Here is a 16,538-nt window from a genome sequence, read left to right as displayed (position 1 = left end):
GCTCGTGCCGGTGCGGGCCTGAAATAAAATTTCTTGACTGTGATAGGCCCGCGGCCCACGTAGCGGACAGGGGGCCAAGCCAAGCCTCGAGCGGGCTCATGCCGGCCCAGCCCATGCCCACCTCTAATGCTATATATACATTCAGTGTATGTATTGTGGGTAAAGGAAAAAACTTTATCTACCCAGTGGGTCAACAACCCACTACTAATAGAAATAAAAAGATAGTGGAATTCAACTCATCAGTTCTAATAGTTTTTTAATGCTCTATTTCTAGTGGGTTAACTATCCACCGGATAGATGTAGCATTGCCCGTAGGTAAACATACATCAATGATGTGGCAGTTTTTTATTGTTGTTTGGGTCTCAAATATGTGTTTTCAGAATTTTCATTTGAATTTCAAATGAAAACAACTTTCAAATCTGATTTGTATTTTCAAGGCATAATTAATGCTCTTAATTTTCCAACTAACCCATTCTCTCACCTCATTTTTTTGGCAGTAATTTTTTTTTTGGGTTTCTCTTTCTCTCTTCTCTCTCTTCGATTATTTTCATCGTATTCAGGTTCTTGGATTCAATTATTTTTATACAATGTATATTTTTTTTATAATATTCGAATAATCTAATTTTATTATTATTTTTCTCTACATTGTAAATTTTCGTATTGTATTATATGCATATTTTTTTAAAGATATTGTTTATTCATGTTTTGCTTAAAAAAACGTTTGTTTTACGTAAATTCATATGAACTATATAATTCTCGAGAGATAATTTTTTGTTCTAAATAATGTGTCGTTTGTCTTTGTTTCAAAGATATGCTTTACAAAAGTTCTCTTTGTTTGAATTTGTAGTAATCCTTTGTTTAAAACTAAAAACAAGGATTCTATTTTTTTTTTCTTCAGATCATTCTTATATTACCTTCATCTTCACCATCTTCTACTATGAATCCTCTGTTTTATCCATATGTTTCGACAGCTTCATCTTATTCATAATGTTATTGATTAGTAACAAAAAATGGACATTAGATTAATCACAATGACATGACAGTAACATATTAGTGAGAAACTAAGTTTCTTGTTTAGAACCAAACATCAAGATTTTCAATCCAGAAAAGGTTTCGAGTACCCACCTATGATAGGTGGGAAGCTATTCAAATTCAAATTTGCATCATGATCTCAGAAAAGGTTTGGAGTCCATTAAAATTCAAATTAAAACAGATTATATATATATAATAAAATTTTGAACCATAAATTTGAAACATTTGTAAGTTTGTGATTTTTTTAGTAACGCTACACATTAAAATAGCAAACATAACCTATATTATAATTAGCAAATAACAGTGTTGTTTCCTAAGTATTTAATTTATCCACTTGTTATCACGGTTGACACTAGTGGAAAAATGAAGAACGCTGCGCTGAAAATGGCCTGTAGGGCTGCGCTTTTTGACAGCAGCCCTTTCAATAGCAGCCCTTTACTTTTCAAGTAGGGCTGCGCTTTTTACTAAAAAGCGCAGCCCTTCAAGCTTAGAAGGATTGCGCTTTTACCTAAAAAGCGCAACCCTTTTGACCCCAAAAAATTTTTTTTTTTTTTTTTTTGTATTTTTTTACTCCTAAATATATCTACTCATATTGATATTGTTTAAACAACACAAATTGTAGTTCAATCTATGTCATATAAGCAAATACTAATTTGCATTATCCACAAAAAAAAACATCGAAATGGTAGAAGCATAGATTTGCATAATCCAAAAAAAAAAAAAAACATCAAAATTATAAACATCGAAATAAACAGAAAAATACACCAAAGAAATGAATACAAACCAAAAAACAGAAATTAATATATAAAAAAAACTACATCAGAATTACAAAAAAAAAAAAAAAAAACATAGATCTACATCAGAATTACAAAAAAAAAACAGAAATTAATATATAATTAATTTCACAATATTAAAGAAAAAAATACATAGATCGAAATGGAAGAAACGAACGAATTTGTACACAAGAATGAACGACGAACTCGCGACGGTGGTTGAGGGAGACGAACGACGAACTCGCGACGGTGGTTGAGGGAGACGAACGACGAACTCGCGGCGGTGGTTGAGGGAGACGAACGACGGTGGTTGAGCGAACGACGAACTCGCGAGCACAGATGGAATCTTAGGGTTTGCACAGATGTATATCGACGAACGAATTTGCACAGATGTATATCGACGAACTCGCAAGCACAGATGGAATCTTAGGGTTTGCACAGATGTATATCGACGAACTCAAAAACGAATGAGAGAGAGGGATGATGAGGACGGCTGAGGGAGAGGGAGGAGAGGGAGGAGAGAGAACTTAGGGTTTTGTATTGAGCGCGCGAATGAAATGAGCGAGTGAAGTTTCTTTTTAATATACAAAAGCCCATAAAGGGCTACGCTTTTTTTTACTAGCGCAGCCCTACTAGTGAAGGGCTGCGCTTTTTATAACAAGCGCAGCCCTTCACTTAGTAGGGCTGCGTTTGTAGAAAAAGCACAACCCTTCTGAATGTAAGAAGGGCTGCGCTTTTTGACAAGCGCATCCCTACTAAGTGAAGGGCTGCGTTTTTTTTCAAAAATGCAGCCCTTCTGTTACGTAGGGCTGCGCTTTTTTAAAAAAGCGCAGCCCTTCACTTAGTAGGGCTGCGTATGTAGAAAAAGCACAGCCCTTCTGAATGTAAGAAGGGCTGCGCTTTTTGACAAGCGCATCCCTACTAAGTGAAGGGCTGCGTTTTTATTAAAAAATACAGCCCTTCTGTTACGTAGGGCTGCGCTTGTAGAAAAAGCGCCGCCCTTCCTTTTTTTCCCTAATGTGAATATCACGTCCACTTAGTTACAACTGCAAACTTGAAAGCACGTTTATGGCTGTGAGGTCTCGAGTTCGAATCCCATGCTTGCTATTACTTCCACACAAAGTTATTTAAATCGCGATTCAAATCTTAAAATGTATAGTAGCACTTTAGTCTTTTGAAGCAATAAGTTGTAAAAACATGGTTTTAGTCTTACTAAAGAGATAATAATAATAATAATAATAATAATAATAATAATAATAATAATAATAATAATAATAATAATAATAATAATAATAATAATAATAATAATAATAATAATAATAATAATAATAATAATAATAATAATATGTTGTCTAATATTCATGTTAAGGAATACGATCACATATATTCGTAATGCTAAACAATGTTGTGAATCCTACTTTGAATCTAAAAGTTAAGGAGGATCGGATTTGTAGGATCGGATCGTAAGATCCATATATCAAATAGGTGTAAACAGGATAACAATATTTAAAGGTCGGAATATAATAAATTTTAATAATTGATTTTCCAAATGGTTTTAAGTCTATATCTTATGATCTAAATAATATATAACTTAAGTCTAAAAGAATTAAAAAAAATCCATTTGGATACGATCGGAGGATCATTCAATCATTGTAGAACCGCAGGTTCGGGATCAATCATGTCCTTTTGGATCGTAGGATCCTACATTTTTTTTCCTATAAAAAATATTTTTTATAATTTTGTTTACTTTTTAGTAGCACTTAAGTCTTTTCCAAAATTATAGTAGCACTTTGGTCTTTTCAAGCAATAAGTTGTTAAAACATGGTTTTAGTTTGACTTAAGAGATAATAATAATAATAATAATAATAATAATAATAATAATAATAATAATAATAATAATAATAATAAAATAATAATAATAATAATAATAATAATAATAATAATAATAATAATAATAATAATAATAATAATAATAATAATAATAATAATAATAATAATAATAATATGTTGCTACAAATGTTTTAAAAAAATCATTTTAATGGGGATTAAAATTTGGGATGCACGGGATTCGAACTCGAGACCTAATAGCCATAAACGCGTTTTCATTGTAGTTGTAGTAACCAAGATTGCGGGTATTCACCATGTAAAGAAGTGGAGACATTAAGTAATTATACTATGCACCACCGTTTTTTGCAAACTATAATATAGGTTTATATTACTATTAAAATGATTATATTGTTACTAAAAAAATTGCAAACTTATAAAGTTTGAAACTATTTTGTTATTAATATCATTGATTTTTTTTTTAAAAATAATAATATGTTATACTTTTATTATCATATAATGAACTTCAAACGTCTAATGGACTGAAAAACTTGATGTTTGATTCTAAATCAGAAAAAACTAAAGTGTTACTACAAATTTAAAAAAGAATCATTTTAATCCTTTTTTTTTTTTTTGCAAACTATAATATAGGTTTGTGTTACTATTAAAATGTAACACCCCCAAATTTTCCTCTTTTGGAAAACTTATTTTAATGTAAAACTCCTTGAGAAACTCGAGAGTATTACAGCTACGTGATAACCTTAAAGGCTTTAATACTAACTACTAACTGAACTTGAAACTAACGCAGCAAAAATAAGTTAAATTTATAACTCCTCTTTATTAATATAAACTTTATTATACAACTATGACAACAATAATAAAAATAAAATAACAACTCCTTGACTAGTTATGATTCCTCACTAGCTCTCCCTGATGAAGTATGCATCATATCAACCTGTAAATTCTGCTCGCCAAAATAGCGTCATCACAGGACAAAGCCATAAAACAAAACAAATAAAAGTGTATCAGTAAAAATATTGAGTACATGTATATGAGGAATATTAAACACTTTATTTAATTTAACATTTGAAATATTTAATTTCGAAAAACCTTTCTGGATACTTGATAAAACTTGTATAATATAAAGTAGATAACCTTGATAAAAATCCTTTTTCCTTGCCTAGGTACCTTTCCTAAAGTGTGTACACCCCCAGTTTAGTATTCCTTACTGAGTCTATTACAGGGGTTACTACCTTGTCCACATGACTTATACAAAAAGTACATGCAAATAATATAATTGCTATCGTTCTTGCTAATAAATAACAAGTCGTTGTCTGCGTAAATAATAATAGCTACCGTTCTTGCTAATAAATAACAAGTCGTCGCCTCTTTATAATCGCGATCATATAAGATCATGTATCTACTAAAGATCCTTATGAAATAATCCTCCCTTAAAAAGAATAGTAAGTACTACTTATAAATTTAGCCATATAAAGACATAAAAAGATAACTTGCTTAAGAGGTAACTTCTGAAAAATAATAATAATTCAAAACAACTCCTTTGTAAATATTTAAACATGCATTTAAATATCGAACTTTGTAAATTATATGAATATAGATTCAAAGATCAAACTTTATAATAATATTGAACTAAAGGCATGATTCAAACAATAATAAAATTAATAAACATTCAAACATGTTCATACAGAACACATGTAGTTCATAATTAATGAAACTTATAAAAACATGAATTTCAATCCAAAATATTTTCCTAAAAACATGATACTAAGGTTCAAAATAATTATTAAAGATCTACATATACACGCACCTTGAAAATTAAATACTACCAGGACAGCAGAGAAATGGTAGGCTAAGAGAGAGAGAGTTTAAACTTGAGAAAAGAGATTTATTTCTCAAATTTGGTGTGAAGAATATGATGGATGGAGACCCCTATTTATACTAGTTGGATAGGTAGAATCGGAATAGGACTAGAAAACTAAAAGATGAATTTAGGGAAAAAGATAAACTAATCTAGCTAAGATCTAACTAATATTAACGATTATCCAACTAAGATTAGAAAAAGATATAAATTATCCCATAGTACATCATTATATAAGGTAAAATAACTAAAGGATAAGCAAAAAGGAAACAAATAACCAAAACTTTATCACACGTTTAACTTCTTAGTCGCATGCGCTAATTTTTTTTTTCTTTTTATAAATCTTTTTTTTTCTCTTTTTTTGTAAATCTTTTCTGACTTTCTTTTGAGAAACATCGTCAACTACTAAACTAACTACTTGGATTATAATTTGTAAACTTAAGCCCAATATATAATTTAGGCTAGAATTTATTAGAAAATCTCATAATATATCATAAAAGCTTATATAAAACCTTTATAATTAATAATAAACCTTTTTAATAAATAAAATTCTCTTAAAAATTATAATTAATAACTTACTAAAAATACGGAGTATTACATAATATGTTTACTGTTACTAAAAAATTGCAAACTTATAGTCGTTTGAAGTCAGGCAGATGCTTTCAGTGTTGCTGTTGTAAAAAAATAAATATATAAAAAAAAACCAGTTAAATTAGTAGCAAAACAGGTTCAAACGATTTTAGGTTTAAAAATTTTATAGTAACGATATACATTTAATTGGTAAACAAAACCTATATTATTACAGTTTGCAAATAACGTTGTGTATACTATAATTATTTGATACATCAACTTGTTAGCATGGTGAATATCCCGCCCACTTGGTTACAACAACAACACTGAAAGCGTCTACCTGACTTCTAGGTCTCGAGTTCGGATCTCATGATGCTTGCTATTAGCTTAGTACCCCTTCTTTTTGTTTTTGTAGTAGAAAATTAGTCTTTTTACATTTTGTAGTGGCACTTTTATCTTTTCAAGTAGCAAGTTGTAATAACATGTTTGTAGTTTTTACTCAAAAGATAATCATTGTTCTTTTTTTCCAAATGGATATTTTGTGAACCATCCACAATTTATTTGTTTAAAACCTTTAGACATTACGATTTCAAATGAATGAATATGCTATAGACAAAATGGCAGAAGAAATAGTACCCCATTATACAATTTTGTGATATGATGATAATTATTTTACAATTCTATATTAGAATATAATGAAAAACATTTATACCTTTATAATAAAAGATCATTTGAAGTGTCTAATAATAACCTATTGTCTAATATCAATATTAAAGAATAAGATCACATATATTAGTAATGCTGATGAGTAGTGAATGAATTGTTTAATGAAACAATTTACTAATCTCCTTACATGATTGGAAAAAAGAATAATAAAACGAAGAATAGTTAGAGATCTTCTTACAAAAAGTAACCAATATCAAATATCTAATTTTCATTATAAATATGTTATATGAACCTTTTGCTTTATTTGTATTTGTTTTTACGTAACGTGACATTTTTTAGTAACCGATAAGTCGATAACTATTATTTGAATTTCAATTGTTATTCTTTACAACCCTTCAGTTTTTAATTTTAACCCTTTAATGTTTAATTTTAACCATTCGACTTAAGCTTTTGTCGTTATTATTGGGTGGTTGTATAGTAGCATAGAGTATTTCGAGGGTTACTTTTTAGTTTGTAAGTATTTATTTATACATAATATCAAATTTAGGTGAAACAATTGATCGAGATTTGGTATTTGTGTATTACAAGATTAATGCACAAGTAGTGTCTTATAACAAAAAGTCATCTAATAATAATATCATGGAGCATAATTTCGATTTTTGGTCAAACAATTGATCGAGATTTAGTAGTTTTATTATTATTAAGGAGCATAATTTCAATTCTAAAGGCTAACAATTGATCGAGAATTAGCATTTGTGTACAACAAGATTAATTATTATTGTGACTTATAGTAAACCATAAATAAAGTATTTGAACATTTAAGTTTTATTTAAAAAAACGTTATATAACTTTTTTCGTAAATTGCATCAGTATTTGTTAATTTTGACAAAATGTTGTATTTAACAGCAACAGATTAGTAAGAGACTAAGAATTTAAGCTTTCAGTTTATAACCAAACATCAAGTTTTCCAATCCAGAAAATGTTTGAAGTAGGATCCAACGACCCGAACCTATATGCCCTTACCGATCCAAAGTAAGATCGCGATCCTAATAACCTTGTTTGAATTCCATTATATGATAATTAAAATTGAAAGTAAAACAACTTATATAAACAAAAAATCAAAAATCAATTATATTAATAGCAAAGCAGGTTCAAACGGTTTTACGTTTGTAATTGTTCTAGTGACAATGTACGTTTAATTAGTAATCAAAATCTTTATTACAGTTTGCAAATAACGGTTGTGCATACTATAATTATTTAATATATCCACTTTTTAGCATGGTGAGGTTAACAATGAAAGCGCTTTTCTGGCTAATAGGTCTGGAGTTCGAATCTTATGCTTGCCATTAGTGCCACATTTTTCCCTCGTTAATTTTTTCTTTTTTTTGTATCGTGAAGAAATATAAAATTTGTTAATACAATGGAAACATTTGAATCCTTTATATGATAATTAAAATTGAAAGTAAAACATATTATATAAATTAAAATATTCAATTATATTAATAACAAAGCAGGTTCAGACGAATTTAAATTTGTAAGTGTTCTAGTAATGACATACATTTAATTAGTAATCAAAACCTATATTACAGTTTGCAGGTTGGTGGGAATAATATGCATTAATAACGAAGCAGGTTCAAACGATTTTAAGTTTGTATTTTTTTTAGTAACAACATACATTTACTTAGTAATCAAAACCTATATTACAGTTTGCAGGTTAGTGGGAGTAATATGCATTAAATGCAGGTTGGTGAGACTAATATGCATTAATTGCATGTTGGGCACCAATAACAATTTGTCCCGCCATACCATGCTTTGTGGCACCATCAGCCAAATTATCCCCCCCCCCCTTTTTTCCCTCTTTTTTTTTTTTACTAACAATGATGTGGCAACTTTTCATTGAAAGTTTATGTTTGGTCCACATATACACTGGGTGTATGTGTATCACCTCTCAAGGGCTAGCTAGCACGGCATGACACCAAGTTTCCCCGCTTTTCAAGGATTAGTACGCGCGAGTAGGGACAAAATCGACAAATTGTGCCTAAGCCTAAAAACAAATAGAAAACGAATCACAAAACCAACACACGAAGCGATACAGTTTGGTTGAGTCACCAATACAAATGGGTCATAAAATCAGCTAGTTTTTAAAAAATCATAGCTTGAAATAATATATCTAGTAGAACTAAGTCAGAATGGGCCAAATTAACCTATTTGGTTGCAGAGGACCTCGACCCACCTTTCAATCAATAAACTAAAGTCAATTTTAATTACTAAAATTAAGCAAAAATCATTCAACTTTATTTTAAAAGCTACCGACCTATTGTAGATGGGTAAAAAGTTCATTCAACTTTAGTTAGCAAAATTGCAAAAATAACTTCACTTTGACAAAAATTGAAGTGGAATGGAGTGAACATGACATCTAGAATTTGGGGATGATGGTAATTAGTAAGTTGTAGATACGATGAACCCCATTTGACTGATTCCCACTGTCCCACATGTGAGATTTTTGTTCCTCCCAAGACATCCTCAATGGGTATTTGCGTTAAATGTTATTCGGTTATGATAAATTTTCCTTGTAACCAATGTGTTGGGCACTTAAGCTTTGAGTTGTTTTGCTTACAAAGGTTTCAATTTCCAGGGCACATAAAATGCTGATTTCTGAACAATTGTATTCATAATAACCAGTTATCCACTTTTTGATCTTAATACTTCCTCGTAAAGTTCCTTCTTTAATGAAATACAGACGCAAGCACATGAAGCATACAATGAAAGCCAAGAGAAGGAGAGATTTTGTCTGCTCTGTTATGTTCCTGTCACCTAAAAGACAAATCTGAGTTTCTGATGCTATATAAAAATGTTAATTCCAGATAAATATCGTTTAGTTCAACAATGATCCAATGCTTTCCTTTCCCTAACTTGTAAACAACCCCTACTGGATTAAGCTATAGTAGTCACACACTAGCATTAGAAGCGCATGATAGCCTGTATGGAGTACAAAGACCGGCTGAATGAGCAAATAAAACCATCCTTGAGTTTTGGAAAACCGTTTCTGTTGGTGCAGCCTCCTTCCTATGAACTGTAGTTTACACGACTCCTGAGGGAAGACGAAGGACAAGTTGCCCTCCAAAGATACTGCAAGAGCCAAATAACAGACAAGTTAACATATTAAGCTCCCCGAGTGCTATTAGTCAAAAGAAAAAGGCTAACAGGTGAACTTGTTCTCCACTGAACAGAGAAAAGGAAGTGGTATAAGGCCCACACTCAGTGGATTTACCGAACATGCCACTTCTCACGTTTGTGGAACACAGTTCCCCCAAATAGCCAGACTCTTAATCAAATAAGAGTAATAATAAAGGAGTGAAACGAGAAGTGCAACCTTTTCACATAGTAATAACAGAAGTCTGCCAGAATAAAAGTTTGCACAATCTCCGAAATAAGAACAAAGGACGGCCATAATCCGTATCCCAACGCCGTTAGAAGGTGGCCACGACTGTCCAGTACCTGATGACGATTACAATAAACAATTATTGCTCGAAACATATGATTAGGTACCTTTACAATTTGTGATTGTATTAAAAAAGTTCATGCATGCTTATAACTGGTCTTTTGACCGATAAATTATGCCAAGCAGTTGACAGCTAGTAGTAGGTGAAGCAGCTTCTTGTCCCGCTTTATTGTCTTTGATTAACTTTGAAAACCATCACTAAGCAAAGCAATCCACAATTTTTCATAAAAGACCAGATCATATACTCCGAGCTTTGTGTGAGTGGTAATATAGGTTTGTTACATCAGTGAATGCTTGGTAAAGGCAATTCAGGTCATGGAAGATGGTGGTGACAGGTGATGCCAACAGAGTATAGTTATCCTATGCTATAATGGCATCAGCAACAGGCTACCAAATGCAACCATATTAGTACAAGAAAAGGCCAAACAAAAGCATCAAACCCTGCATTACATGAGAGCAGATTCATATACAACCAATATCTCAATTCATAATTAAGGAAGAGGACCAAGTAATTACTAATTACACAAATATAAGGCCAAATAGAGGCTACTGGATCAGATGCTCTAGATATTGCTAACAAATAATGTTTGACCTTAGTGTTGGATATGGTTTGAAGATCATCGGAGTATCGATGAAGGGATTGAGCATGTGTTGTGTGCATCGACAGGCTTATGACGGTGTGCTTGCGTCAAGCGTGTTGCGACGAGCATCACAAGCTGAGTAGCGATGAAGAGAAGCCACGCCACCGCTAGCGGGCCAGCAGCCCGTTCCCGCGGAGATTGACGCGTCCAGTCGGCAGAAGGTTCTGCCTTCCCGCGGGGTCATGGCCCTTGCGGGGTTAGCCGTGTCCAAGCCAGCAGTGTGCAGCAAGTGAGCTTTGTTGTTTGTTTTGGTTTCCTAGTTCGATCAGGATTCTAGTTTGTTCCCTTAGTATAAATATGCAAGCCAATTGTTATTTTATTATGCCATGCGAAGTGAGATTATTATTCTTAGATCTAGAGAGTCTAGAGAGATTAAGAATTCTCCTTGTATCATTATCTCATACTCAAAAGTCCTAGTGCATTGTTCGTGGTTTTCTCCCTATTAAAGGGTTTCCACGTTAAATCTTGTGTGTCCTTTACTGCTTTGATTTCTTTATTCCTCCGTATATTATACTTTAATGTGAAGCCAATTGTTATTTTATTATGTGAAGTGAGATTATTATTCTTAGATCTAGAGAGTCTAGAGAGATTAAGAATTCTCGTATCATCATCTCATACTCAAAAGTCCTAGTGCATTGTTCGTGGTTTTCTCCCTATTCAAGGGTTTCCACGTTAAAACTTGTGTGTCCTTTACTGCTGTGATTTCTTTATTCCTCCGTATATTATACTTTAATGTTCGATTTCTTAGCGCCTATGATGCGTAATCCCAACACTTAGAACATTTCAAATCTTTATGATAAACATTTATTGCATCAAGTGATATTCTATAGGCTATTCTTCACTCTTCAGCATTCCTAAATCAGGAAGGTTATTTCGCAATGCACTAGTGATTAGGGGGAAAGCACCGCCTCATAGCAGTCCCGCATTATTTTGCCTTACTTTACTGTTCTGGTCAGTGCCATTGCTCAGACTTCTTTATACGTTTCCTTTTTATTGTCTCCTATTCTCTAATTACTGACTTAGAGATAGGATACATGGGACTAGAGAGTAGACACGTTCATGTCAAAATCCTCATATAGGAAAAATTGTGACTTGTGAAATCAAGTTTGATAACAAACCTGAAGAACCCAGTGGGCACAGCTCAAAAATCTAGCTACTCCAAGCGCAAACACATAATGTGCTGTAAATGGTTCAACAATCTGAAAGATAGAATGAAAGAGTCAGGGATGGAGAACATCCAAAAAAAAAGATCATTTTGGGAAAATTTCTCCAAGATACAGTACCTTTGTATTTTGCATAACTCGTAGCTGTGGCAGCACAGAGGCAGCTTCTAGATATACACAAAATGCCCACAAAATCCTGTTTAAAATATTGTGGGAAGTTGATGGATGAACAAGAAATGCTAATACAGCACAAGGTACTAACTGCGGAAAATCAAAGAGATTAGCACAGTCAATAAAAGCAGAAAATTAGGAGCAAAAACAAATGGCATACAGTACAAAGAAGAGCAATTGAAGGCATGAAGAGCGGAAGACTGGGGCTATTGGGATAAAAGCCAGGGAAATTGTACAAAATCAATTCAAAATGCATCAACAGAAATCTTCATATTTGTTAATTTACGTTGTAATGGTTGTCAAGTACAATGTAAGTTATGTAACATTGTAAATGTTACCACTTAACACCCTAACTGCAATTAATTTGTTATCATCTTAAGACAAAATGCTGGAATAAGGGGTGCATTTACCACCGCGAGTGAGAGAAGTCGCCATTCTAAATAACAACAAGAGCATACACTTATGAATAAGCAGAAGCACCAAAAGACACCACCAACTCACAGCTACTTTGGTTCTCTTACTTATTAGAACATAATAGAACATGTGAAAAAAACAACAATTACTCAAAGGTAAGGGCCAATACATCCAAAAATAGTTAACAAGATTTTTTGTTGACACAATTATTATATCCAATTCTCCAGAACTAAACATTAACAAAATTATACCCCTTATATTTGTAAATTCCTTTTGACTTGCAATGTCCAAGCATTAACACATGAACCTCAAAAATTTGATGGAAGCAATCAGCAATTGAATTAAAACTCTCCCGTTCCTTTACAAAACGGTCGTTCTGTAACGGATTTTGAATTTGCCGTTCCGTGAAATCCGGTTACGGAACGCCATAATAAAAATCACATACTCCTCGCCGCGTTGTCCGTTCCATAACGCAAACTCGCCGCGTTACATCCGTTCTTTTCAAACATTCACCAAAAATATTTTATGATTTAATTATATAGCTGATGAAACATGATAGTCTGATAGATTTGATTATATTAGGTTGTAATAATGCTTCATAAACTAAAACAATGCAAATAAGGTTAGAACGTATTAATGTGAATTTTTTCTAAAAAAATCAGGCCGCGTCGCCCGCGAAACGTTCTATTCCCCGTTACAAGCCGTTCCCGCGACAACGCGACAGCGTTTTTTCCCCCTGCATGTCTAAATTGCAAAGGAGCAAACCTAAAAGTCCATCTTGGTTTTCTAATTAAGTTCATGCTCATTACTACCCTTCACTCAAGTAATATTGTAAGGCAACTATCACCAATACTACATCCACTTACTGCATTGCCGTACAAGCAATAAGCACAGCAAGAATAACTATGTGGTATCATTAATAACAGCAGCAGCAACAACAATAACAATGTCACATTGGAAACAGATCACTTGACAAACACACAACTGAGAGCCAAGAAAGTAATAAAGCAGCTTATCTGGATCACTCTGCTCATGAAACCAACGGGTAATAATGGCCCAAGTATTCGTAGCAGGCTCACTCACCACATAATAAAGAGCAAAGTTGTCCTTGTCCTCCATATATGTGGATCTTAAGTTAAATCGAATCATATAGATGACCCACAATGTAAAAACCAAGGTAGCTGAATCAAGCAGAGTGTGAATATCATATTCCATCACGAAACTGCAGTACAGCCTAACAGCTAAGAAGATAGCTGTTAGCTCTTGTGACTTCAGTGAGAGTCCTGCAAATCATCCAAAGTGGAATAAGCATTCAGAAAAGAAAACAGACTTTTCAGCCACTCAAGACTGGAGCTAGAGCTTCAAAACAGAACGATGGCAATTTTGTCTGTCATATCTTGGAGAAGGTACTGAATGAAAGATCAAACTTCAAAGAAAATGAAGATAAAGAGGTCCAATCAATAATATTTCATTTAGAACTTCTTAACATATAAAATATGGTCCACTGCCAAAAATAAACAACACTCCCCCCTCCCCCCAATGAAGGGATTTGATGGAGGAATTAAATTGAAAAAGATGACCTTATATATGTCATAGATTTACTCTGGCAAACTGACTTAAACCACTGTCTTTTGTGCCCCAGCCAACCCCGCAAGACAAACTTCAAAACAAAAGTTAATGGAGAGCTTTGGCCAGAACAATTTTCCACGAAAACAGTGGGAAAGAAGCTCGGTGAGCCAATGAATCATTTTTAGAATTTAAAATGCCTTTTCTAAAAGGTTATTAAAGTTTAGTCTTTTTTCTATTGTTATTGTCAAGTGAGTTATCAGTTTGGCTTGCTTCATTAAGGCATTTTGTAATGTACCGATAGATGTGAGTGTACATAGTAGAAACAAGCCAAAATTGTTATGATCTAGATCAGCATCGGGAAAAAACTGTAAATCCGAAACATATGTATGGATTTTCAAAACTGAATTCCTCTCAAGATAATCTACAACCATCCTCTCCATTTGTGGCATAACAAACTCCAGGACCATTGAACATAAGGCTTATCCCCATTCCCCACTGAGTAACCTCGGCCTCTACAGTGTACTACTCACAACACTCTCAAGGAACTTAAAAGATAGCCATGACACACATACATCACTGTATTTGCATCAAAATCGAACACTCAACTACTCTCCTTAAAAGCGTGATTCAGTAAAAACTTCACAGGAATTTCCTAAATGCAACAACATCGAATCAGATATTTCTGCAATTTCAAATTCAATTTCACTTCTTCAACACAAGGCTGTTCCTTTCACACTGCTAGCAAATTCCACAATTTGTTCAGCTTGAAACTCATTCTCTTCTCCCTGTAAAATCCTTCCTTCTGGTCAAACAGTTAAAGAATTATGGACATCTACTACCATCACTCATAGGCTCCGCCCCTCGTCATCAACCAATTTCATTCTCATGACAATCTACACACACATTCAACCAACCCAACTGCAACATAATCTACTCCACAAGAAATTTTCACATTCTCTTTTCAATATGCCAACATCATCAAAGGCCAACAACTTAAATGTGGAAAAACTTGAATTATCTCCTTTTCCATTTTTCAGGTACCGTCACAATTCACAAGCAGCATGTAAACAACCCAAAAAATCATCACAAACTTTCACATCCTCTGAAAGCAACACACCCCCCCCCCCCCCCAAAAAAAAAACAATTACAGATAAAATAACACTTCTACCAAAACAATACTAAAAAAAGATAATTTCTTTTTTCTTTTTATAAATTAAAAAAATAAAGATAAATTAACCACCATATGAAGCAACCATATGAAGCAACAGATTCATAATTTTGTATTTTACAGCCCAAAAAAACTCTCTTACTAGTACATAGTCAATTGTTCCACAAACTTTTTCAATTAACCAAAAAATCATAGCCCTAGTTCATAAATTGCAACAACAATAACTGATATCTTAATTGATGAAATTATATTGCAAAAAAAAAATACACTTTCCAATATAATAACAAAAAAAACAGAGAAAAATTTACCAGCGCAAGTTTTCTCCTTAGTAAGTTTGTAAATAAGAACAGCTATACCAATAGCATGAACAGCTTCAGCAGCAACAAAGAGATTATCATGGTCTCGAACAACTGCTCGCAACAAAACTAACGCCGCCATTCCAGCAACCACCGCAAGAAAAGCCTTCACTTTCGGCGGTTGACGTCTTAACCACGCCATTACTGTCTGGATCGGCCTTCTTTGCGGCCTCATCTTGATCAAATTTGGGGATTTTTTCGATTTCTAGGGTTTGCTAATCGCTGTGAAAATTGCGGTTCTTTTGCTTGATTCTTCAGCTAAATTAATGGCGGATTGATTTAGATTGAGGAGAGAGAATGGAGAAGGTGGGAGTGTAATGGTTGTGTGATTGAGGAGAGAGAAAAAAGTATTGATTAGCTAGAGATTGTCCATTGATTATGGAGGAGTAAAATAAGGCAAGTTTTTATTTTAGTGGATTTTGAGAGATTGAAGGAATGAAGGAGTGTTTTGTTTGTTAATTGAGGGACTTGTGTTGGACTCTTGTATTATGTTGGATAGAATTGAATTGGATTTTTACACATGGTAAAAAAAAAGGTGAAAAGTGATATATATATAAAGTGAAAAAGGGAGGAGGAAATTTAAGAGAAAAGTGATTCCACAACTTTTATTTTCTATAATTAGATAAAATAGTATTAATATTGGAGAGTAATTAATTTATAAATAGAAAAGTGATTTGTTAATGTTACACATAGGAAAAAGTGTAATAAAGAATAGGGAAAAGCTAAAGAACGGACATGTTTGTTGTCAGATAAGTAAGGGATGTTAATTGAATTCGATTTGCATCTGATATAAAGAAATATATTATTCGA

At 32.9% G+C, this 16,538-nt stretch overlaps 1 protein-coding gene across 1 annotated transcript; it reads right to left on the bottom strand.

The window, feature by feature from the left end:
• Window positions 1-9,559: 9,559 nt before the first annotated feature.
• On the bottom strand, window positions 9,560-16,196 carry LOC104903988 (uncharacterized). Its single transcript, XM_010692151.3, has 6 exons — window positions 15,681-16,196; window positions 13,719-13,918; window positions 12,171-12,311; window positions 12,006-12,086; window positions 10,118-10,242; window positions 9,560-9,873 (listed from the first exon to the last, which is right to left on the bottom strand). Exons 1-6 carry the CDS (start codon window positions 15,901-15,903, stop codon window positions 9,825-9,827), a joined length of 819 nt encoding a protein of 272 aa, XP_010690453.1. The 5' UTR covers window positions 15,904-16,196; the 3' UTR covers window positions 9,560-9,824.
• Window positions 16,197-16,538: the final 342 nt, after the last annotated feature.

Source organism: Beta vulgaris, chromosome 9 (assembly GCF_026745355.1).
Source record: "Beta vulgaris subsp. vulgaris cultivar EL10 chromosome 9, EL10.2, whole genome shotgun sequence".
Classification (NCBI taxonomy): domain Eukaryota; kingdom Viridiplantae; phylum Streptophyta; class Magnoliopsida; order Caryophyllales; family Amaranthaceae; genus Beta; species Beta vulgaris.
Note: the sequence above shows the minus strand (reverse complement) of the source record. Positions and strands in the feature narration are given on the sequence as shown.

Bases quoted from the DNA above. Each gene is read 5' to 3' on its own strand.
- LOC104903988 (XM_010692151.3), bottom strand. From the start codon at position 15,903: ATGAGGCCGCAAAGAAGGCCGATCCAGACAGTAATGGCGTGGTTAAGA. The intron at 13,919-15,680 runs GTAAATTTTTCT...GATGATTTGCAG, and splicing joins TAAGGAGAAAACTTGCGCTG to GACTCTCACTGAAGTCACAA. The intron at 10,243-12,005 runs GTTTGTTATCAA...AATCGTCATCAG, and splicing joins GTGCCCACTGGGTTCTTCAG to GTACTGGACAGTCGTGGCCA.